We start from the raw sequence: 25073 nt of genomic DNA, 5'->3' as shown, positions 1-25073 counted from the left end.
TACAATTAAAATCAAAGCATACACTCTTACATTGTCATTTGCTGGACAGTAAACAGACTTTAAGATGTTTATGTGTTGATGCCTTTGCTGGTGCACCGGATGGAAAATTGTGGACTCAAATGTACCGCCACCGTTTCTGATTGGCCTCCGTAAAGGCGCGACTTGTCGGAGGCCGAACGAAGCCAGGGACTTAAAAAAAAAAACCTAGCTAACGTTAGCTAAATATCAACAGGTCAAGGTGTCTTAGATTCAGTATTATTTACAGTAGTGTAAAATAGTTAGTTATGCGTTAGCCTGGGCAGCTGCTAGTGGGCTTTATGGATCTCCAGTATCTATGTAGTTATAGTGTTACAAGTGGAGATCCATAAAGCCCACGATTTAGCCAGAGGTTGGTTAAGATAGCAGCTGCCCAGGCTTCAGCTCGGAGTGAAACTCATGTCATTTACGTTTGCCTTGCACATTTCAGACGTTTCCTAGCTAGCTAATGTTACATTGCAACAGTTACCAGGCCAACAGGGCAGGGGTCGCTTTAGCTTTTAGAAATCTGCATTTTAAAAACGCACACCATCATAAACATTTTTAAAAGCGCTGCATAAGCCTTGCAGCATTTACAGTGATATGGCCTCTGCAGAAGTCGGCATTCATACTTGCGCTTTTCCCAGCAGCTCAGAGATGTGAAGTGAGTTTGTGTTTATACAGGACCTCCCACCCTCACCTACGGTTTATGCGGAGGCCTAAAATGTAATGGCGATGCGGTAGAGTTAAATGTTAAATGTTAAATGTGGCCTCTGTGTGCCTCCAATCTGGCTTGCAATTGCACCATACCACCCATATGGCGTCCGCGTTTTCGGATCACGCATAAATTGACTATTGACCCGAGATTGATGTATTTTTTTAATTTAACTAGGTAAGTCAGTTAAGAAGACATTCTTATTTACAATTACGGCCAAACCCGGACGAGGCCCTATGGGACTCCCAATCACGGCCGGATGAGATTAAGCCTGGATTCGAACCAGGGACTTCTTGCACCCGAAATGCAGTGCCTTAGACCGCTGCGCTACTCGGGGGCGTGCAACTATAGTTTTCACACAAAATAAAATAATGTAAAGCTATTTGGCTAGCAACTAAGCTACACAACATAAGAAGTTTACAATGAAAGAGCAAGGTCTTTTTTTGCCAACAGGTTTATAATAGAAAGCATTTAGCCAGCTACATGTTCTAATGTTTTGCTTGAAGTTAATCTCTTATTTTAAATAGCTACCGGAGAAAATGTGTTGGTTAGCTAGCGAATTACATACATATTAGGAGCAATAGGGACGTCGCACGTACCTGTGTGAAACTAGCCACAATAGTGGCGTTTGCCATTCCCTTTCAAAATAAAAGTCCCCGATTTGAGAGTGATCAAACGTGTACAAATAGTGTAATCCTGCCATTTGGACTAAATAATTCTGAGCGAGGTCAGAATGTTGTTATATAACTTCAACAAAGACAATGAGAAAAGTGTAAACAAAATATTACACATTTGTTGAAATCGGACTGTGGATGTATTAGACTTTAGAGTTGCGTTGGGGCATATCACTTTGCCAGTGCCGTTTAAGATGAGGGAGGACGATTTGTTTTTTCATGAGCATGGCCTTATTTATATTACAGCATATTGGTTGACTATCATTCATATTCCATTTACCCTGTTCAATGTAACAGAGATACATTTTAGGTTCCAGACAATGACAAATGGACAGACAGTGGTGACATTCAGTACCACCTTGCAAACTCTTGCCTGCATCTAGCTGATATAGGGTGTAATCATTAGTCCAACAGTTGCAAACAAGACTTTCTATTGGACAGATTCAGGTATGTTGATCCCTGTTTTGTTCTTTTTGCTTCAGTTTAAGAAACTTCCGTTTAAGAATCCCTTTCAACAGAATTGGTGAAATGAATACACCCCTGATCACGAGTAAAGACAGTTCACTTTCATAGCAGCCACATTTTATTCCTTCTCGCATCCATGCACTCTCCTCCTCTCACCTCTTCCCTTCGCTTGTGGGTTTCAATGCACAACACAGCTGTATGTGGCCAGGCGAAATAACCTTTCCAAACCAAACCGCTACACACACCCTACATTGTTGTTACCATATTAGCTAAAGTAACGTCCTTGTCAGCATGGCTAATAAAACTAATGCGTTAGTAAACCCGATACAATCATGAAGCAATGTTAGTGTACTAACAGTTACCGGCGGTCCCCGGTGGCAATAACGGATTAGTACCAAAAGCTTACCTTGACTTGGAAGAGTTCCAGTGTTGTGTTAGAAAGTCATAGCCAGTTAGCTAACATAGCATCCCTCTGTTTGAGCAGGGTGTTTCAGTAGGCTAAACTAGCTAGCTGCATTTGTTTCATGCTTCGCAAGTAAACAACAGGTGTAGACTAACAGTGAAATGTTTATTTGCGGGTCCTGTACAATGCAGAGTTAATTAAAGAGAAAACATTTAATTGAAAAAAATATAAATAGTTACATGAGGAATAAACACACAGTGAATAACAATGACGAGTAAAAATAACATGCTAAATATATATGGAGTACCAGCACCGAGTCAATGTGCAGGGGTACGAGGTAACTGAGGTAGCTAAGTACATGTAGGTAGGGTTAAAGTGACTAGGCAACAGGATAGTAGTAGCAGCAGCGGTTAGCCATTTGATTAGCTATTTAGCGGTCTTGTTTAGCGGTCTTATGGCTTGGGGGTAGAAGTTGTTCAGGGTCCTGTTGGTTCCTGACTTGGTGCACTGGTACTGCTTGCCGTGGGTAGCAGAGAGAACAGTATGGCTTGGGTCGCTGGAGTCTTTGACAATTTTTTGACACCACCAGGTATAGAGGTCCTGGATTTAACTTGCTTACCACTTTGTCCATGTGGTTTCTTCCATCACAGACTCCATGAAATGATGACCTATTCCTAAATATTTGGTCAAATTATACATTTTGTGTATGGTTTACTAGAGACAAGGGTGGCTCAATTTACTATTTTGGCTCAACTTTCCCCACTCACCCCTACTAGACTTTAGTTGAGAAACCAACTGCTTCAAAGACACAATGTAAACAACGATGAACTAGGGCGGCAGGTAGCCTAGCAGTTAAGAGTCTTAACTGACTTAACTGATACAAATCGGAGCTACATGTGTAGACTAGTAGTACCAAACTTGACCATGGTTTAAATAAATAATATTTTCACATGAACTCTCTGGTGCACTCCCTCAATTTATACTGTCTGATAAAATCCTTAATATATTTTCCTGAGTATATTTATGACTTTATGTTAGCCGGTGTTAGTTTGCTAAAACTGCTATGGACCTTATTTTGATCAGATATGCTGACAATCTACGGTCCACAAACTGTGAAGGTTTCATCGCTATTGACATATGAAGTTTATATACATGTGTAATGCCGAGTTGACAGCAATTCCATTTAGATTAGTCAGATCAGGGGAGGAACTGAAATTGCCATTGTTTTCTGTGGAGGTTATTTTCAAATCATGATTTGAACTTGAAATTAAAGCCAGTCAAAATGTCTTAATAGTTGTAACTCATTGAAAGTGAGTTAAAATGGAGTTTCTCTGTTTTCCTTTTTGTGCTCACTTCGTCCACAGGGTTTCTTTAGTATAATTAACATTATGGAGCTGAGGCTGGAGGAAGTTTACTTTTTAGTCAATCAAACTGTCTGTACTGTACTGTCAATATTTTAAGTCACAATGTACCATCTTCTGTATAAAAAAAAGGACATTTTGTAAATTAAGTGATTCCCTTCACAATAGGTAAATAAAGGCCTTGCTTTCAGCTTCGAATGGAGATTTAGAGATTTGTTAATGACTCAACAATTATCTTCCTGCACTACCTCCACTACTTTCGGTATCTTGGGCTACTTGTTTCATGCACAAGGTGAATATAAAATTAACTTTTACTTTACGTTTTCGATTGGAAAATATTGAACTTTTTAGATGCTTCACATTTGGAAAACTGTGTAAACGGGAAGCGGTTTGTCAAGATCTGATAAAACTGTGCAGGTTGTGCCAGATAAAACAACCTTCTTTTCATAGATATTTACACACTAGGTTTCCATTGACCCAGGTTTATTCGACAAAAGCAATGTAACAAAACAAAAATCCTTGCGACATGTGTAATGGAAACAAACCGCAGGTAAATGAACAAACAGATTACCAACCATTTCCAGTCCCACCATACGTTCTCCACTATGCAATCTGGTTTCCGAGCTGGTCATTGGTGCACCTCAGCCATGCTCAAGGTCCTAAACGATATCATAACCGCCATCGATAAAAGGCAATACTGTGCAGCCATATTCATCGACCTGGCCAAGGCTTTCGACTCAATCACCACATGTCAATCACCACATTCTTATCGGCAGACTCAACAGCCTTGGTTTCTCAAATGACTGCCTCGCCTGGTTCACCAACTACTTCTCAGACAGAGTTTGGTGTGATAAATCGGAGGGCCTGTTGTCCGGACCTCTGACAGTCTCTATGGGGGTGCCACAGGGTTCAATTCTCGGGCTGACTCTTTTCTCTGTATACATCAATGATGTCGCTCTTGGTGCTGGTGATTCCCTGATCCACCTCTACGCAGACGATACCATTCTGTAAACTTCTGGCCCTTCTTTGGACACTGTGTTAACAAACCTCCAGACGAGCTTCAATGCCATACAACTCTCCTTCCGTGGCCACCAACTGCTCTTAAATGCAAGTAAAACTAAATGCATGCTCTTCAACCGATCGCTGCCCGCACCTGCCCGCCCATCCAGCATCACTACTCTCGGCGGTTCTGGCTTAGAATATGTGGCAACTACAAATACCTATGTGTCTGGTTAGACTGTACACTCTCCTTCCAGACTCACATTAAGCATCTCCAATCCAAAAAAATAAATCTAGAATCGGGTTCCTATTTCGCAGCAAAGCATCCTTCACTCATGCTGCCAAACATACCCTCGTAAAACTGACTATCCTACCGAGCCTTGACTTCGGCAATGTCATTTACAAAATAGCCTCCAACACTCTACTCAGCAAATTGTATGCAGTCTATCACAGTGCCATCCATTTTGTCACCAAAGCCCCATATGCTACCCACCACTGCGACCTGTATGCTCTCGTTGGCTGGCCCTTGCTTCATATTCATCGCCAAATCCACTGGCTCTATAAGTCTTTGCTAGGTAAAGCCCCGCCTTATCTCAGCTCACTGGTCACCATAGCAGCACCCACCCATACCACGCACTCCAGCAGGTATATTTCACTGGTCACCCCAAAGCCAATTCCTCTTTGTCCGCCTTTCCTTCCAGTTCTCTGCTGCCAATGACTGGAACGAATTGCAAAAATCACTGAAGCTGGAGACTCATATCTCCCTCACTAACTTTAAGCATCAGCTGTCAGAGCAGCTTACAGATCATTGCACCTGTACATAGCTCATCTGTAAATAGCCCATCCAACTACCTCATCCCCATATTTTTTTTTTTTCTTCTTCTCCTTTGCACCTCAGTATCTCTACTTGCACATTCATCTTCTGCACATCTATCACGCCAGTGTTTAATTGCTAAATTGTAATTACTTCGCCACTACGGCCTATTTATTGCCTTACCTCCCTAATCTTACCTCATTTGCACACACTGTATTTCGACTTTTCTATTGTGTTATTGACTGTATGTTTGTTTATTCCATGTGTAACTCTGTGTTGTTGTTTGTGTCGCTTTGCTTTATCTTGGCCAGGTCGCAGTTTTAAATGAGAACTTGTTCTCAACTGGCCTACCTGGTTAAATGAAAAAATATATATAAAGACACATTTTCTTAAGATTCACAACATTTTTATCCGTTCGACGGGGCAGAATTTCATTTTGTCAAACTTTTGTGACAAATGATGGTGTAAACTGTGTTTTTTGAGTAAATGATGATTGAAATTTTGAAGGTAGACCTATGACGGGCACGTGATGTAGGTTAATAATGTAGCTGTAGGCTCCACTACACATTTCATTCTAAATACCTATTGAGAGCAAAATGTTTTTTTTCTACTAAAAATACAATTTCTTTGCTGGACAAGGATTGTCCTGACATTCAAACATGCCTGAATAGGGAGCAATAGAAGCCTAATAGCGTCTTTTTGTAGGCACTGTGTCCACCAAGGTTTGTTGAACAAAACCTATGGGAAAATTAATGGCGTTTTTGAATAAACGGCAAAAATAAGGTCTGTGTTAAACACAGGCTTAGTAGATCTTATACGTATTGTTTTATGATATACTCTTCATCAGCTAACGTCACTTTTTGTGAATTTTGAAGCGTTTATGTAATTTTAAAAACACATAAATGCTTCATAAATCATAAAGGTCACGTTAACTGATATTATCTCATAAAACAAAACGTATAAAATCTCCTAAGCTTGTGTTATCCTCAGACCTTATTTCCGTCATTCGTCCGAAAACTAATCTTTCCCCATTCATTTTCACCATAGGAATGGCTGAACGAACCGTAGATAACTAATTTCTGGGTTTTAGGACTACAAGCTGGCAAACTCAATTTATTTGCCTTGCTTTTCTGGTTGGCTGTCAGGTTTCACCATCCAATAATGTCAGATGTACAGGAATAACAAGTTTCCCCATGGCACGGGCCCTGGCAATACGTTGGCACATGATAATTATTAGAATATGTCAAATATTAGTCAATTATTGCTGGCTTTCGTGGGCTACAGATATGTGGAAGGGCATAATAGACTGTCACCAATTTATTAATGCCTAAATGAGTAATGGAAACACTTCAGCCAGTACATTTTTATTTGACACTGTAAAGGTGTTGCTTTTTAAATTGTGATATACCTCCAGCTGTTTTCATCGACACTAAATGGTTTAGTGGGAAACCACTCTAGTAGGCAATCTATTTTCTATGCGATTTTTGTAAATGTAGACAAAACAAATCACTGGACAAGTTAATTAATGAAACATAGCTACTGACTGAGACTATCATTACGACTAGAGGCGTCACTACAAACCATGGTTCGATCCCGGGCTGTATCACAACCGGCCGGGAGTCCCATAGGCCGGTGCACAATTGGGCCAGCGTTGCCCAGGTTGGGGGAGGGGTTTGGCTGGGGTAGGCCGTCATTGTAAAATAAGAATTTGTTTTAAACTGACTTGCCTAGTTAAATAAAGGTTAAATGTTTTTTTTTATGAATAAACTGCAAAAGCAGCTGTAACTCGGGATAATTCCTCATTTGTGTTATATGAATTACTTTTTAGTCACGATAGCACGATAGTAGGCTAGTGAGTACATACATTTTCCATGGGGGAATCAAACCCACAATCCTGGTGTTGCAAGTGCCATGCGCTACCAACTGAGACAAACGGGACAAATGAAAGAAAGAGGAATTAGAGTGCTACAGTTGCTACAGTACCTCAAGTTTATTTTACCTTTAGTTTATAGTTTATAAATGGGGAGAATTTAATGGTCTCTTTCTTTCTCCCCATCCCCAACCTCTCTCTCTCTCTCTCTCTCAGAATGAACTGCTTCTCTCCATTCCAGTCCTTCTTCTTCCAACCATGTTCAGAAAAGTATGGTAAGGTGACATATTTCCTGTTGGAGTCAACTCTGAGGTTAAAGTCTACTACTTTAGTAGAGAAAGAACAATATAACATTTTATACATTCTCAAAATTGTTAATAGATGCTCCCAAATTAAGTACTCTCTCTAAGATTTGCTGTAGTCATCAGTTAACCCACTGGTTTAAATCATTCACAGATGAATCAGTTACTTAGCTAGTTGTAGCAAGGACTAAGACCCATAATACCAATATTGCCAAGTATTATTGTTATTATAGCACTGACAGATATATGCTATTGTCACTTTCTTACCTTAGTTCCTTTGTGATGTCTTTGTTTTAGTATGGTCAGGGTGTGAGTTGGGTGGGCAGTCTATGTTCTTTTTTCTATGATTTGGTATTTTTGTGTTTGGCCTGGTATGGTTCTCAATCAGAGGCAGCTGTCAATCGTTGTCCCTGATTGAGAACCATACTTAGGCAGCCTGTTTTCACCCTTGAGTTGTGGGTGATTATTTTCTGTTTTGTATCTGTACCAGACAGAACTGTTTCGGTTTCATGATGTTCTCGTGTTGGTTTTGTATTTTAGTGTTCTGAGTTCTATTAAAGAATATGAACACTTACCACGCTGCGCATTGGTCCTCGCCTTCTTCCACCACAGACAACTGTTACAGTTATGTTTGTCAAACATTAGTGAAAACAACATTTTAAATGTACCACCCACCGTGTCTTATTATTGTAGTGTCAGGTTCACCGAGAAATGATTTAAGATTCTCTCTCTTACTGAAGGTGTCCAGTTTGTGGATGAGCAAAGGGCTGAGCTAATTCACAGGGTAACGATGGTGATTCCCATAGCAGATGAACTGATCCAGAGAAACATGCTTCATAAAAAAAATACAATCCGTGATGCCAAGCCCTGCTAGGAACAAATGAGACTGCTGTACGAGGCCCTATATTCAGGAGGACCAATGGTGAAAGTAGTCTTTTGAGATTCTATTTGAAAAACAACCTCATCTAGTCCAAGATATGGGTACGAGGCTCTGTTTTTATAGACCATTTGACTTTTGTATGTTGCGCGTATTGTTAAAATATCTGTAGTGAACAATAATGTAAAATGTTCAATTATATTTGTATAGAAAAGACTAAGAAACAGGTAAGGACAATCTTCTTGTATCACTCTGATGTAAATGTATCGTATATTTTACAATGATTAGTCCTTGAGGAAACAACTCTGCCATTTCATTATCATTACCACCACATTTAATTATATTCACTTGCTTTTAAGAAGATGCAGGAGGTGAGACTTAAGGTGAGTGTTGACAACTCCCATGTAGCTTATTGAATTAGCAGATTCTTAGACTAAAACCAATGAGGAGCCCATGCAGGGCCTCATTCAAATCTCACTGTATCCTACTGTGGGGTTATCTGGGGTCCTGGTGTGAGCTGAGTGAATTGGTGGGATGATAATAATTGTTATTATTTTGTATGTATTGTATCGCTTTCTGGAAATATGTTTTACACCAACATCCCATCAGAACAGCATAACCACGTAGTTAATTTTTTACGTTTATTTATTTAACCTTTATTTAACTAGGCAAATCAGTTAACAAATTCTACCAAGCCTACCAAAAGGCCTCCTGCAGGGACGGGGGCTGGGTTAAATAAATAAAAAATAGTAATAATATAGGACAAAACACACACGGCAAGAGAGACAACACAACACCTCATAAAGATAGACCTAAGACAACAACATAGCGAGGCAGGAAAACATGACAACACCGCATGGTAGCAACATATGATAACATGGTAGCAGCACAAAACATGGTACAAACATTATTGGGCAGAGACAACAGAACAAAGGGCAATAAGGTAGAGACAACAACACGTCACGCAAAGCAGCCACAACTGTCAGTAAGAGTGTCCATGATTGAGTCTTTGATTGAAGAGATTGAGATAACTGTCCAGTTTGAGTGTTTGTTGCAGCTCGTTCCAGTCGCTAGTGGCAGCGAACTGAAAATACGTTTTGTGGACCTTTAACAGAATGCGACTGGCAGAACGGTTGTTGTATGTGGAGGATGAGGGCTGCAGTAGATATCTCAAATAGGGGGGAGTGAGGCCTAAGAGGGTTTTATAAATAAGCATCAACCAGCCACCCCAGTCATAGACTGTTCTCTCTACTACCGCATGGCAAGCGGTACCGGAGTGCCAAGTCTAGGTACAGGCCGGTGCTGATGGAAGAGAATAGCACCCCGCAACAGTCAACAAAGAGCTATTTGAAAATGTAATGCTTAAAACCATCAAATTAAATTGTTTGAGGACAGATTTGGTGGAGACAACCGAGCACTGAAGGGGATCCTTGGTAAAAGAAATTGCCACTCCCCCAACTTTGGAAGATCTGTCTTGCCGAAAAAGGTTATAACCAGAAAGGTTAACATCAGTATTCAAAACACTCTTCCTTAACCACGTCTCAGTAATGACCAACACATCTGGATTGGAGGTGTGAACCCACACTTTCAATTGATCCATTTTAGGTAATAAGCTTCTCGTGTTAACGTGCAGAAAACCCAGGCTTTTACGAGAGCAGAAATCAGTGAAACAGATATCAGAGCACAAGTCAGAATTGGGGCAGTAGAATTAGCAACAGTAGATGGGCCCGGGTGTACATGCACATTTCCAGATATCATCAGCAGTAATATAATCAAGACAGGGAGAGCTCTGCAGTGTTGATTTATGACATTTGAATGTGCATTAGATGGCAACAAGATTGTGTTGTACAGCAATTTCATCAGGTAATATGAATACACAGCCAGCAAGAGGTGGTTAGAATAGGATGGCATGCCAAAAGTCTGTGTAACCAATAGAGAGTCCCGAGTGTGGGAACAAACAGTCTGTCCCATGGTTGGGTTAACAAGAAAGTTCATAGTCAACAAAGCATGCAGGAGTCATGAGGCAAATATAAAAATAGCAAAATGCACAAGAAAACAAATATATATATATATATATATATATATATATATAACGACTTGGGGCTAGCCATTGTTCAGAGTTCAGTCACTCACCCCAACAGTGTGTGTGTGCTGGAGGTGAACGAAAGCTCGGGAGAGAGGGGGGGGGGGGGGGTACCTATACCAGACAGGGGGAGATAGGGCAGAGGGTGAACAGATCGCCAGGTGGAATCCATCCAGCAGTGCAGCAGGCAACAGGAGTAGGTGTCACACCCACTTGGGAGAAGCTTTTATTTCTTGTAGACAATGCCAATGGATGGTCTTTGAACAGCGGGAGGGGTCTTCAAAGGCCTCTGGATTTGGGTGGGGCAGACTGCGAGAGACTCCTGCCACTTGTTGGGACAAAAGGCTGCGACATCTCTCACTTCACACCTCCGTGCTAATTGAATCGTGTCTGTCCTAGCAAGCCTGGCAGCCTTAACTCAGCATTCAGTCCACATAAAGTGAAATATATAATTGTAATGTACTTTATAATTTTTTCTTCTTCTTGGCTTTCGAAATAGCATCGGACCAAACACTACTCACTCAGTTCCAAGTTGGATGGTATCCTCAGGTCTCTGCTGTTTGTTTGCCAGGGCACCCTCCGTATAGCTTGGAAAAGGGAATCCTTGGTAGCAGTAATCCCTGCAGGTAATTTAGTCCAAAATTAGGTTGTAGGTTTGGTGTTTTGATCTTTAGCGAAGGCTATGCTCTGGAAGATAGCATCTTGCATATGTCCCTGCCGAATAATCCAACTAATTCTAACTCCAAATATATCATTTTGTTAAAAACATGTTGAAAAATGCAAGAACTAGCATGCAGCTGTGTCTCTCTCTCTCTCTCCCTTGTATGTATAAATACATACACCAATGTAAATTACAAACAATATTACAACAAAAACATTACATGTGAATACAGTTCATGGATAAGTTGCAGTTCACACAGTTCAACTCATGTGAGGGGGGAGGATGTTGTTGGGCAGCGTTATTTGTTTGATTAAATTGGTTGTAATGAACCCCCCCCCCCCCCCCCCCCCTCCCCCCTCTTCTCTATGTGTTTCCTAATGGGTACCGTGCACAGGCAGCAGTGGAGGACAGTGAGGGGCTGTCAAAGATGAAGGTTGTTTCACCTCCTGACCCCAATACCAGAGAGGAGTTCTTGAAATGTGAGTAAATATCTACACACAACTATTAATACGATTTCACTAGCCTGCCTGACCCACACACAAATGCGTGCAGGTATACAGACACATGCAAACACAATGTTTTATTTCAAAATGATTTCAGATTCCTGCCAGCTCACATTGGACCCCAACACAGCTAATAGATATCTGCGTCTGTCTGAGGGGAACAGGAAGGTGACCAGGAGTGAAAACGCTGAGTCCTATCTTCACCATCCAGACAGATTTAACTTCTACTGCCAGCTGCTGTGTAAAGAAGCTTTGTCTGGAACCTGCTACTGGGAGGTAGGAAGGAGTGGGAGCAAGTGTAAAGTTGCCGTGTCTTATAAAGGGATCTGCAGGAGAGGAGATGGAGTGGATGTTAGCTTTGGAAGAAATGATCAGTCCTGGAATTTGGTCTGTGATCCGTCTATCTGCTCTTTCAGGCACAATAATATCAATACTGATATCCCTACCCCCTGCTCCTCCAGAGTAGGAGTGTACCTGGACCACAAGGCAGGAACTCTGTCCTTCTACAGTGTCTCTGACAAGATGACCCTCCTCCACAGAGTCCAGACCACATTCACTCAGCCCCTCTACCCTGGATTCTGGGTGGGTCTTTTTCAGCCTGACACAATAACAATACCTTTATGAAAACAGTAATACAATCTACAAGTGAGTGCACCCGTGCACTATTCAGAGGATGCAGTCCATTTCAATGAAAGGGACATCTGTTAGACATCAGCTTTGAACAAGCTCCATTGACAATGAGCTGTTTGCATTGTTTGTTGAAATAAATTCTATGCAATCTGATGTAGCTCATGGAATGGATGTTTCTTTTGTATTATATGTTTTGTTGATGTTTAAATGTCTTCTGGTCTACAGTTATGGAGCTTTGACTTGAAGGGTTATGGCTGTTCTAGTAAATGTCATTCAATCTCAAACTTACAATAAGAAAGTTCTCTCTCTCTCTATGGTTGTGATAGACCACTTGTAGCCCCTCTGCTGGCCAGACCTGGTATCTGATACGTGAGTTCAGATCCAGGAAGTGAAATGTTATATGGGTTAGTGGGAGCCACTCCTAAGCCTACTCCTCAGCACAATTGGAAACGAAACTCATCTCTTCAGCTCAGTCTGCTTGCGTTTCAAAATGGCAGAAGCCATGGACTCAATCAGTTGTTCAATCTGTTTGGAGATACTGAAGGATCCAGTGACTATTCCCTGTGGACACAGCTACTGTATGGACTGTATTAAATGCTTCTGGGATCAGAAGCTTGTCTGCAGCTGCCCCCTGTGCAGACAGATCTTCCCTACAAGGCCTGTTCTGAACAAAAACACTGTCATTGCAGAATTGGTGGAAACACTGACAGAAATAAATACGAAGAAGATACAGGAGGTGAGACTTAAGGTGAGTTCTGTACCATCACTCATTCATATATCTTTATGTACATATTCTTTATCCCTTTACACTTGTGTGTATAAGGTAGTAGATTTGGAATAGTTAGGTTAGATTACTCGTTGGTTATTACTGCATTGTCGGAACTAGAAGCACAAGCATTTGGATACACTCGCATTAACATCTGCTAACCATGTGTATGTGACAAATAAATTTGATTTGATTTATTTGATTTGAGTGTTGACAACTCACATGTAGCTTATTGAATTAGCAGATTCCTAGACTAAAGCCATTGAGGAGCCCATGCAGGGCCTCATTCAAACACCACTGAGTCCCAGTGTGGGGAATAGGCTATCTGGGGTCCTGGTGTGAGCTGAGTGAATGGGTGGGAGGATGATAATAATAATCATTCTTTGTGCCTCTTTTTTTGTGTCTTGCATGATCTCAACAACACAGCATCACCACATTTAGCGCTTAAAGGGATATATATATATATATATATATATATATTTAACCGGGCAAGTCGGTTAAGAACAAATTCTTATTTACAATGACGGCCTACCACGGCCAAACCCTAACCCAGACGACGCTAGGCCAATTGTGCCAAACCCTAACCCGGACGACGCTAGGCCAATTGTGCCAAACCCTAACCCGGACGACGCTAGGCCAATTGTGCCAAACCCTAACCCGGACGACGCTAGGCCAATTGTGCACCACCCTATGGAACTCCCAATCATGTCCGGGTTCTGATACAGCCTGGAATCGAACTTGGGTCTGTAGTGACGCCTCGGGCACTGAGATGCAGTGCCATTGACTGCTGCGCCACTTGGGATCCCCTAATAGTTCACCCAAATTATAAAATGACATGTTGATTTTCATACCCTGTAAGCAGTTTATGGACAAGGTATGATGACAATGAATGCTTGGTTTAGTTTCTCTAGCACTTTTTCCATATGCTAACGTTTTAGCATTTGTGGCACAAATCCTTTTCAAGTCATGGTACCAATATTAGCATTTTCCGCGCATTATGTTCAAATCATCTATAAGTGACTTTGTTGAGTTTCACAATCAATTTGAAATGCTTTTGGATGATTTGGACATGATGCGTGAAAAATGCTTATATCAATACCATGATTTGAATGGGATTTGTACCACAAATACTAAAACGTTAGCATTTGGAAACAGTTCCAGGGAAATAAAACAAAAGCATGGATTGCTGCCATACTGCTCACTCCAGGGTCAGGAAAACCAATGTGTCATTTTGTAATTTTGGTAAACTATCCATTCAAATACATACACCAATGTAGATCACAAACAATATTAGAACAAAAACATTACATGTGAATACAGTTCATGGATAAGTTGCAGTTCACACAGTTCAACTCATGTGAGGGGGGAGGATGTTGTTGGGCAGAGTTATTTGTTTGATTAAATTGGTTGTAATGAACCCCCCCCCTCTTCTCTATGTGTTTCCTAACGGGTACCGTGCACAGGCAGCAGTGGAGGACAGTGAGGGGCTGTCAAAGATGAAGGTTGTTTCACCTCCTGAACCCAATACCAGAGAGGAGTTCTTGAAATGTGAGTAAATATCTACACACAACTATAAATACGGTTTCACTAGCCTGCCTGACCCACACACAAATGCGTGCAGGTATACAGACACATGCAAACACAATGTTTTATTTCAAAATAATTTCAGATTCCTGCCAGCTCACATTGGACCCCAACACAGCTAATAGATATCTGCGTCTGTCTGAGGGGAACAGGAAGGTGACCAGGAGTGAAAACGCTGAGTCCTATCTTCACCATCCGGACAGATTTAACTTCTACTGCCAGCTGTTGTGTAAAGAAGCTTTGTCTGGAACCTGCTACTGGGAGGTAGAAAGGAGTGGGAGCAAGTGTAAAGTTGCCGTGTCTTATAAAGGGATCTGCAGGAGAGGAGATGGAGTGGATGTTAGCTTTGGACGAAATTATCAGTCCTGGACTTTGGTCTGTGATCCGTCTATCTGCTATTTCAGGCACAATAATATCAATACTGATATCCCTACCCCCTGCTCCTCCAGAGTAGGAGTGTACCTGGACCACAAGGCAGGAACTCTGTCCTTCTACAGTGTCTCTGACAAGATGACCCTCCTCCACAGAGTCCAGACCACATTCACTCAGCCCCTCTACCCTGGATTCTGGGTTGGTCCTGGTTATGGATCATCTGTGAAGATACTGACACCAATATAGTAAATTAACAAAGTTTTATCTACACTCATTGACTTTCAGTGTGTTCATAAGCATCGTAAAATATTTTTCAGCCTGACACAATAACAATACCTTTATGAAAACAGTAATACAATCTACAAGTGAGTGCATCTGTGCACTATTCAGAGGATGCAGTCCATTTCAATGAAAGGGATTTAATCTGTTAGACATCAGCTTTGCACAAGCTCCATTGACAATGAGCTGTTTGCATTGTTTGTTGAAATAAATTCTATGCAATCTGATGTAGCTCATGGAATGGATGTTTCTTTTGTATTATATGTTTTGTTGATGTTTAAATGTCTTCTGGTCTACAGTTATGGAGCTTTGACTTGAAGGGTTATGGCTGTTCTAGTAAATGTCATTCAATCTCAAACTTACAATAAGAAAGTTCTCTCTCTCTCTATGGTTGTGATAGACCACTTGTAGCCCCTCTGCTGGCCAGACCTGGTATCTGATACGTGAGTTCAGATCCAGGAAGTGAAATGTTAAATGGGTTAGTGGGAGCCACTCCTAAGCCTACTCCTCAGCACAATTGGAAATGAAACTCATCTCTTCAGCTCAGTCTGCTTGCGTTTCAAAATGGCAGAAGCCATGGACTCAATCAGTTGTTCAATCTGTTTGGAGATACTGAAGGATCCAGTGACTATTCCCTGTGGACACAGCTACTGTATGGACTGTATTAAATGCTTCTGGGATCAGAAGCTTGTCTGCAGCTGCCCCCAGTGCAGACAGATCTTCCCTACAAGGCCTGTTCTGAACAAAAACACTGTCATTGCAGAATTGGTGGAAACACTGACAGAAATAGATACGAAGAAGATTCAGGTGAGACTTAAGGTGAGTTCTGTACCATCACTCATTCATATATCTTTATGTACATATTCTTTATCCCTTTACACTTGTGTGTATAAGGTAGTAGATTTGGAATAGTTAGGTTAGATTACTCGTTGGTTATTACTGCATTGTCGGAACTAGAAGCACAAGCATTTCGATACACTCGCATTAACATCTGCTAACCATGTGTATGTGACAAATAAATTTGATTTGATTTATTTGATTTGAGTGTTGACAACTCACATGTAGCCTATTGAATTAGCAGATTCCTAGACTAAAGCCATTGAGGAGCCCATGCAGGGCCTCATTCAAACACCACTGAGTCCCAGTGTGGGGAATAGGCTATCTGGGGTCCTGGTGTGAGCTGAGTGAATGGGTGGGATGATGATGATAATAATAATCATTCTTTGTGCCTCTTTTTTTGTGTCTTGCATGATCTCAACAACACAGCATCACAACATTTAGCGCTTAAAGGGATATATATATATATAACCGGGCAAGTCGGTTAAGAACAAATTCTTCTTTACAATGACCACCTACCACGGCCAAACCCTAACCCGGACGACGCTAGACCAATTGTGCCAAACCCTAACCCGGACAACGCTAGGCCAATTGTGCCAAACCCTAACCCGGACAATGCTAGTCCAATTGTGCACCACCCTAAGGGACTCCCAATCATGTCCGGTTGTGATACAGCCTGGAATCGAACTAGGGTCTGTAGTGACGCCTCGGGCACTGAGATGCAGTGCCATTGACTGCTGCGCCACTTGGGATCCCCTAATAGGTAACCCTAATTATAAAATTACATGTTGATTTTCATACCCTGTAAACAGTCTTTGGACAAGGTATGACGACAATGAATGCTTGGTTTAGTTTCTCTAGCACTTTTTCCATATGCTAACGTTTTAGCATTTGTGGCACAAATCCTTTTCAAGTCATGGTACCAATATTAGCATTTTCCGCGCATTATGTTCAAATCATCTATAAGTGACTTTGTGAAACTCAACAATCAATTTGAAATGCTTTTGGATGATTTGGACATGATGCGTGAAAAATGCTTATATCGGTACCATGACTTGAATGGGATTTGTACCACAAATACTAAAACATTAGCATTTGGAAACAGTTCCAGGGAAATAAAACAAAAGCATGGATTGCTGCCATACTGCTCACTCCAGGGTCAGGAAAACCAATGTGTCATTTTGTAATTTTGGTAAACTATCCATTCAAATACATACACCAATGTAGATCACAAACAATATTAGAACAAAAACATTACATGTGAATACAGTTCATGGATAAGTTGCAGTTCACACAGTTCAACTCATGTGAGGGGGGAGGATGTTGTTGGGCAGAGTTATTTGTTTGATTAAATTGGTTGTAATGAACCCCCCCTCTTCTCTATGTGTTTCCTAACGGGTACCGTGCACAGGCAGCAGTGGAGGACAGTGAGGGGCTGTCAAAGATGAAGGTTGTTTCACCTCCTGAACCCAATACCAGAGAGGAGTTCTTGAAATGTGAGTAAATATCTACACACAACTATAATACGATTTCACTAGCCTGCCTGACCCACACACAAATGCGTGCAGGTATACCGACACATGCAAACACAATATTTTATTTCAAAATGATTTCAGATTCCTGCCAGCTCACATTGGACCCCAACACAGCGTCTGTCTGAGGGGAACAGGAAGGTGACCAGGAGTGAAAACGCTGAGTCCTATCTTCACCATCCGGACAGATTTAACTTCTACTGCCAGCTGTTGTGTAAAGAAGCTTTGTCTGGAACCTGCTACTGGGAGGTAGGAAGGAGTGGGAGCAAGTGTAAAGTTGCCGTGTCTTATAAAGGGATCTGCAGGAGAGGAGATGGAGTGGATGTTAGCTTTGGACGAAATGATCAGTCCTGGACTTTGGTCTGTGATCCGTCTATCTGCTATTTCAGGCACAATAATATCAATACTGATATCCCTATCCCCTGCTCCTCCAGAGTAGGAGTGTACCTGGACCACAAGGCAGGAACTCTGTCCTTCTACAGTGTCTAAGATGACCCTCCTCCACAGAGTCCAGACCACATTCACTCAGCCCCTCTACCCTGGATTCTGGGTTGGTCCTCGTTATGGATCATCTGTGAAGATACTGACACCAATATAGTAAATTAACAAAGTTTTATCTACACTCATTGACTTTCAGTGTGTTCATAAGCATCGTAAAATCTTTTTCAGCCTGACACAATAACATAATACCTTCACACTATTCAGAGGATGCAGTCCATTTCAATGAAAGGGATTTAATCTGTTAGACATCAGCTTTGCACAAGCTCCATTGACAATGAGTTGTTTGCATTGTTTGGAAAGAAACACATATTTATCTACACTTATTGACTTTCACTTTGTACATATACATCATGCAATCTGTTTCAACCTGACAGACTTAACATTATTTTATGATACAAACTACTGGTGAATGCACAACATGTGCACTACTGTTAAAATATGAACTGTCCACAGTCTATGTCACTGAAAGGGATTGATTCTAATGTTAGGCATCAGTGTACACAAATTACTATACCCTGTTCAAAGGCACTTAAATATTGCCCATTCACCCTCTGAATGGCACACATACCCAATACATGTCTCAAGGCTTAAACATCCTTATTTAATCTGTCTCCTCCCCTTCATCTACACTGATTGAAGTGGATTTGACAAGTGACACCAAAAGGGATCATTGCTTTCACCTGGATTCACCTGGTCTATGCCATGGATAAAGCACTTGCATTTCAAAATGGCAGATGCCATGGACTTGATCAGTTGTTCAATATGTTAGGAGATACTGAAGGATCCGGTGACTATTCCTTCTGGACACAGCTACTGTATGGACTGTATTGAAGGCTACTGGGATCTGGATGTCCAGAAGCTTGTGTGCAGCTAGCCCTTGATCATGACTCTCTGTTGCATTACATTACACATAAAAGTAATTGGACGGTGCCGTTTTCTGTAGGGGGAAGAGAGCCATGAGCCTCTTTCCGAACATTATCATGAATCATTTGCGGTACAGTTTTGGAAGCATAAGGACCTTGTATTTCACATCGGCAATAAATTATTTTCAAAAAACAAAATATTAAATTGATGCACAATTTTATAGGGTTAGGATTCCCACACGGACAACAGACGGAAGACCAACTGGACTACCTGTGCTAATTAGCTATATGCGTCTTTCGAACACCTGTGTATAAATGGAAGATGGAGGCCACAAACGTGTTGTCCCTGAAAAATACTGTCAGCTGCAACTGTGTTAAAACCGATTAAAACAGGATACAGTGAGTGTGTATTTTGCATTTGTGAATATATTTTGTGATATGAAAGTGGATGGATTTATGTTTCTAGAAACGTACCACAATTGAGAATTCACTTTTAGATGGCTGTTGAGATCAACCAGCTGGCAGCAAACACAACTGTCACGACTCCCACCGAAGGTGGCTCCTCTTCCTGTTCGGGTGGCGGTCGTTGTCACCGGTCTACTAGCTGCCACCGATCCCTTTTCCCTTTTCTGTTGGTTTTGTCTTATTGGTTACACCTGTTTCTTGTTTAGGTTTTTATTTGGGCTATTTAAGCCGGTAAGGCCCGCCTGCTCTTTGTGCGGGCTTAATTTTCCTCTGTTTATGTTTGTGGTGGTGCGTTTCCCACGGACGGGTTGGGTCCTGGTTTTGGGCCAGTCTCGTATGTGCACCCAGTATTGGCGTGACCATTTTTCTCTGTTACGGAATAAAACATTGTTCTTTACCTTCTGCTTCTTGGGCCTGACTCCGCACCCACTACGCCTAAAGTGCGTTACAACAACGAGGACCGCTGCAGTGCATCCACCTGCCTATGTGGTGACCAATTCATTATTTTAACCCTCACACACTCCCCCATGCCATCTCTCTCTCCCTCAGACTAAAAACATGTCGTTTGGGGTCTTAGACAGTGCCTGGGTTGCCGCTTTTCCTGGGACAGGGTCCCTGGACGAGAAAAGGTTGAAGACTTGTAGGCTTGGCCCTAATTGATGTGCTCTCTGTCACCTGGAGCTGCATGTCAGATGGTCCAGGATCACAAGGAAAGCACAAAGGACAATGCTAGTCAGCCCTTCCCCTTGAGTGGTCAAAGTGTATCTCTCTGTTACACTATTCAGAGGACTAACTATTGAATATGATAGAGTAATACTATAGTATCCATGTCTGGTATCTCTCTTAAACTTGTTCACTGAGGATAACTCTGACGCTCTCTATATGGATGTACTGTATGATCTCTGTGGTTACTTGTATTCATATAGGGGGAACTCTGAATTACTCTATGCAAAGGGGTTGTATATCTGTACAGGGTGGACTTCTTAGGAATTATTTACATTGCTCTCATGCACTACACAAGCCTTTAGACGCTGTGACACCCTGATTGGGCCTTGATGGTCAGGCTAGTCTGTAAACTTGGTATGTTTTGTTTGGTGAATGGGGGTTGGTTTTGGGTTGAAAGGTTACACCCTCATAAATTGAATGAAATGCCTTTGTTCTCCCTCTTATCCTGTATCTAGTCCATGGAGGAAAGTTGTATGATCAATTCTCATTTCCTAGGCTTCCTGGCCAAGAAGGCATCTCTTTGTTCCTGCTTTGTCATCTAAGATAACCTTAGGATCTACACTACTGTTCAAAAGTTTGGGGTCACTTAGAAATGTCCTTGTTTTTGAAAGAAAAGCACATTATTTGTCCATTAAAATAAAATTTGATCAAATTGATCAGAAATACAGTGTAGACTGTATTTCGAATCATACAACACCGGCTCCGACGCTCGTCGGATGTGGCAGGGCCTGCAAACTATTACAGACTACAAAGGGAAGCACAGCAGCTGCCCAGTGACACGAGTATACCAGACAAGCTAAATAACTTCTATACTCGCTTCAAGGCAAGTAACACTGAAACATGCATGAGAGCACCAACTGTTCCGGATGACTGCGTGATCACGTCTCCACAGCCGATGTGAGTAAGACCTTTAAACAGGTCAACATTCACAAAGCCGCTGGGCCAGATGGATTACCAGGACGTGTACTCAGAGCATGCCCTGACCAACTGGCAAGTGTCTTCAATTACATTTTCAACCCCTCCCTGTCTGAGTCTGTAATACCAACATGTTTCAAGCAGACCATCATAGTCCCTGTACCCAAGAACACTAAGGCAACCTGCCTAAATGACGACCGACCATAGCACTCACGTCTGTAGCCATGAAGTGCTTTGAAAGGCTGGTCATGGCTCACATCAACACCATTATCCCAGAAACCCTAGTCCCACTCCAATTTTCATACCGCACCAACAGAACCACAGATGATGCAATCTCTATTGCACTCCACACTGCCCTTTCCCACCTGGACAAAAGGAACACCTATGTGAGAATGCTATTAATTGACTGCAGCTCAGCGTTCAACACCATAGTGCCCTCAAAGCTCATCACTAAGCTAAGGACGCTGGGACTAAACAGCTCTCTCTGCAACTGGATCCTAGACTTCCAGACGGGCCGCACCCAGGTGGTAAGGGTAGGTAACAACACATCCGCCACGCTGATCCTCAACACGGGGGCCCCTCAGGGGTGCGTGCTCAGTCCCCTCCTGTACTCCCTTTCACTCATGACTGTATGGCCAGGCACAACTCCAACACCATCATTAAGTTTGCTGATGACACAACAGTGGTAGGCCTGATCACCGACAACATTGAGACAGCCTATAGGGAGGAGGTCAGAGACCTGACCATGTGGTGCCAGGACAACAACCTCTCCCTCAATGTGATCAAGACAAAGGAAATGATTGTGGACTACAGGAAAAAGAGCACCAAGCATGCCCCCATCCTCATCAACAAGGCTGTAGTGGAGCAAGTTGAGATCTTGTCCACATCAACAACAAACTAACATGGTCCAAGCACACCAAGACAGTTTTGAAGAGGGCACAACAAAACCTATTCCCCCTCAGGAGACTGAAAAGATTTGACATGGGTCCTCAGATCCTCAAAAGATTTTACAGCTGCACCATCGGGAGCATCCTGATGGGTTGCATCACTGCCTGGTATGGCAACTGCTCGGCTGCTTGGCCTCCGACTGCAAGGCACTACAGAGGGTAGTGCGTACAACCCAATACATCACCGGGGCCAAGCTTCCTGCCATCCAGGACCTCTATACCAGGCGGTGTCAGAGGAAGGCCCTAAAAATCATCAAAGACTTCAGCCACCCTAGTCATAGACTGTTCTCTCTGCTACCAGATGGCAAGCGATACCGGAGTGCCAAGTCTAGGCCCAAGAAGCTTCTAAACAGCTTCTACCCCCAGAGCAGCTAATCAACTGGCTACCCAGACTATTTGCACCCCCCCCCACCCCCCCACCCCCCCCCCCACCCACACTTCACTGCTGCTACTCTCTGTTATTATCTAGGCATAGCCACTTTAACAACCCTTACCCGCATGTACAAAAGTATCTCATATCCCTCGACACCGGTGCCCCCGAACATTGACACATTGACTCTGTACCGGTACTCCCTGTATATAGCCCCACTATTGTTATTTACTGCTGCTCTTTAATTATTTGTTTTTCTTATCTCTTACTTATTTATTATTATATATATTTTTGGGGTATTTTCTTATAACAGCATCGTTGGTTAAGGGCTTGTAAGTAATAATTTCACTGTAAGGTCTACTACACCTGTTGTATTCGGCGCATGTGACAAATAACACTTTTTTATTTGATATTGTTAATGTTGTAAATGACTATTGTAGCTGGAAATGGCAGATTTTTAATGGAAAATCTACATAGGCGTACAGAGGCCCTTTATCAGCAACCATCACTCCTGTGTTCCAATGGCACGTTGTGTTAGCTAATCCAAGTTTATCATTTTAAAAGGCATTTTATCAGCCAAATGTATCATTTTAATTGATCATTAGAAAACCCTTTTGCAATTATGTTAGCACAGCTGAAAACTGTTGTAATGAAAGACGCAATAAAACTGGCATTCTTTAAACTAGTTGAGTATCTGGAGCATCAGCATGTGTGGGTTTGATTGCAGGCTCAAAATGGCCAGAAACAAAGAACTTTCTTCTGAAACTCGTCAGTTTCTTCTTGTTCTGAGAAATGAAGGCTATTCCATGCGAGAAATTGCCAAGAAACTGAAGATCTCGTACAACGCTGTGTACTACTCCTGTGGGAGTAAATGAGACACACAGGCACCTAGGAGAATTGGATACACTAAAGTAAGAGGAGACACATAGTCTATTGATCTACGTACAAAATAAACATTACACCTAGGAGAAGTGGATACACTAAGAGGGGACACATAGTCAGCTGACAAAAGCATACACACAAAAGAACCATAAGTCAAATGTAGGGTCATAGAATAGGCCTATGAGAATAGGCCTATAGAAATACACACACACACAAGAACCATAAGCTAAATGCAGGGCCAAAGAATAGGCCTATAGAATAAAGGGACGCATATTATTTTTAGGACAAAGCAAGGGTCCTGCCACCATTATAATCTAACTGAAAGCGGATATGGGCGTTATTGGGTGTGAACAAGCAAGAAGCCTGAACTAAAAGATAATGGTGGCAGAAGGATAGGGGAAGTATGGTTATTTGCATATGGGATGGACCTATATGCTGTATGTGTATAAATACGGGAGCCGGGGCTCTGGGAAGCGGGGTGTGTTCCGCGGACCATCCCGGCTTGCTATACTCTTGTATTAAAAGCCTGATTGATTTCACAAGTTCTGGTATGCGTTATAATTGATCCAATTATCCACGACACTCCCTTCACAAAACAGAGTAAACTGGCTCTAACCAGAATAGAAAGAGGAGTGGGAGGCCCCGGGTGCACAACTGCGCAAGAGGACAAGTACATTAGAGAGTCTAGTTTGAGAAACAGACGTCTCACAAGTCCTCAACTGGTAGCTTCATTAAATAGTACCTGCAAAACACCAGTCTCAATGTCAACAGTGAAGAGGCGACTCCGGGATGCTTCTCCTCTGTCCAGTGTCTGTGTTCTTTTGCCCATCTTAATCTTTTATTTTTATTGGCCAGTCTGAGATATGGCTTTTTCTTTGCAACTCTGCCTAGAAGGCCAGCATCCCGGAGACGCCTCTTCACTGTTGATGATGAGACTGGCGTTTTGTGGCAATTTATTGCTTGCCTTAATTTGACCAGACCACAGAAAGAGTAGCTACTGCCTTGGCAGCAGCTAATGGGGATCCATAATAAATACAAATACCACCACTATGCTTGACCGTTTTTATGGGGTTCTTACTGTGGAATGCAGTGTTTGGTTTTCGCCAGGCATAATGGGACACGTCTTCCAAAAGTTTACTAAAGTTTGTCAAAAAGCACCTGGAAGCACCTGGATGATCATCAAGACTCTTCGAAGAATGGATTACTTGCCTAATTAGAAGGAACCATGAATTCTGCTCTGTATCAGAGAATTCTACATGAGAATGTCAGGCCATCCGTCTGTGAGCTGATTCACTTTTAATTCTCTCAATTTACAATGACACCGTTTTGGGTTTGATTGTTAAATGCAATGCCCCTTTAGACCTCCTTCAATGATTTGAAAACACAGTCATCCATTTCAGCGTATGGACCCATTTTGCATTGAACATGTGCAAGTTTGGCATTTTAGATGCGTTTAAACATTTCATTACATTATAGGTTTTGTCCCCTTTAATTAAGTTTAAACACGCAGTATCTTTAGATCCTTTAGTTGCTTTCCATTGATGCATTGCATTTCTGCGTTAGGCCTAATATTAGACATTTGATCAGGCCACATTGTGCATTGGTGCCCAGTGTTTCCCAAACTCAAACTTCTTAATTGTTTTCACAACGCTGCGTTTGGAA

At 42.0% G+C, this 25073-nt stretch overlaps 2 protein-coding genes across 2 annotated transcripts; both read left to right on the top strand.

The window, feature by feature from the left end:
* The first annotated feature begins 11597 nt into the window (after positions 1 to 11597).
* Positions 11598 to 12366, top strand: LOC139377955 (tripartite motif-containing protein 16-like). The gene is made up of 2 exons (XM_071120550.1): positions 11598 to 11718; positions 11840 to 12366. Exons 1-2 carry the CDS (start codon positions 11667 to 11669, stop codon positions 12364 to 12366), a joined length of 579 nt encoding a protein of 192 aa, XP_070976651.1. The 5' UTR covers positions 11598 to 11666.
* Positions 12367 to 12703: 337 nt separating this feature from the next.
* On the top strand, positions 12704 to 19509 carry LOC139382171 (tripartite motif-containing protein 16-like). Its single transcript, XM_071126045.1, has 5 exons — positions 12704 to 13120; positions 14602 to 14686; positions 14808 to 16192; positions 17622 to 17706; positions 17827 to 19509. The coding sequence occupies exons 1-3, from the start codon at positions 12863 to 12865 to the stop codon at positions 15338 to 15340; spliced, it is 876 nt and encodes a 291-aa protein (XP_070982146.1). The 5' UTR covers positions 12704 to 12862; the 3' UTR covers positions 15341 to 16192; positions 17622 to 17706; positions 17827 to 19509.
* Positions 19510 to 25073: the final 5564 nt, after the last annotated feature.

The sequence above is a fragment of the Oncorhynchus clarkii genome, chromosome 2, assembly GCF_045791955.1.
Source record: "Oncorhynchus clarkii lewisi isolate Uvic-CL-2024 chromosome 2, UVic_Ocla_1.0, whole genome shotgun sequence".
Classification (NCBI taxonomy): Eukaryota; Metazoa; Chordata; class Actinopteri; order Salmoniformes; family Salmonidae; genus Oncorhynchus; species Oncorhynchus clarkii.
Note: the sequence above shows the minus strand (reverse complement) of the source record. Positions and strands in the feature narration are given on the sequence as shown.

Coding starts and splice junctions, on each gene's coding strand:
- LOC139382171 (XM_071126045.1), top strand. CDS start 12,863: ATGGCAGAAGCCATGGACTCAATCAGTTGTTCAATCTGTTTGGAGATA. Junction 13,121..14,601: donor TACAGGAGGTGAGACTTAAG/GTGAGTTCTGTA, acceptor TACCGTGCACAG/GCAGCAGTGGAGGACAGTGA. Junction 14,687..14,807: donor CAGAGAGGAGTTCTTGAAAT/GTGAGTAAATAT, acceptor AAATAATTTCAG/ATTCCTGCCAGCTCACATTG.
- LOC139377955 (XM_071120550.1), top strand. CDS start 11,667: ATGAAGGTTGTTTCACCTCCTGACCCCAATACCAGAGAGGAGTTCTTG. Junction 11,719..11,839: donor CAGAGAGGAGTTCTTGAAAT/GTGAGTAAATAT, acceptor AAATGATTTCAG/ATTCCTGCCAGCTCACATTG.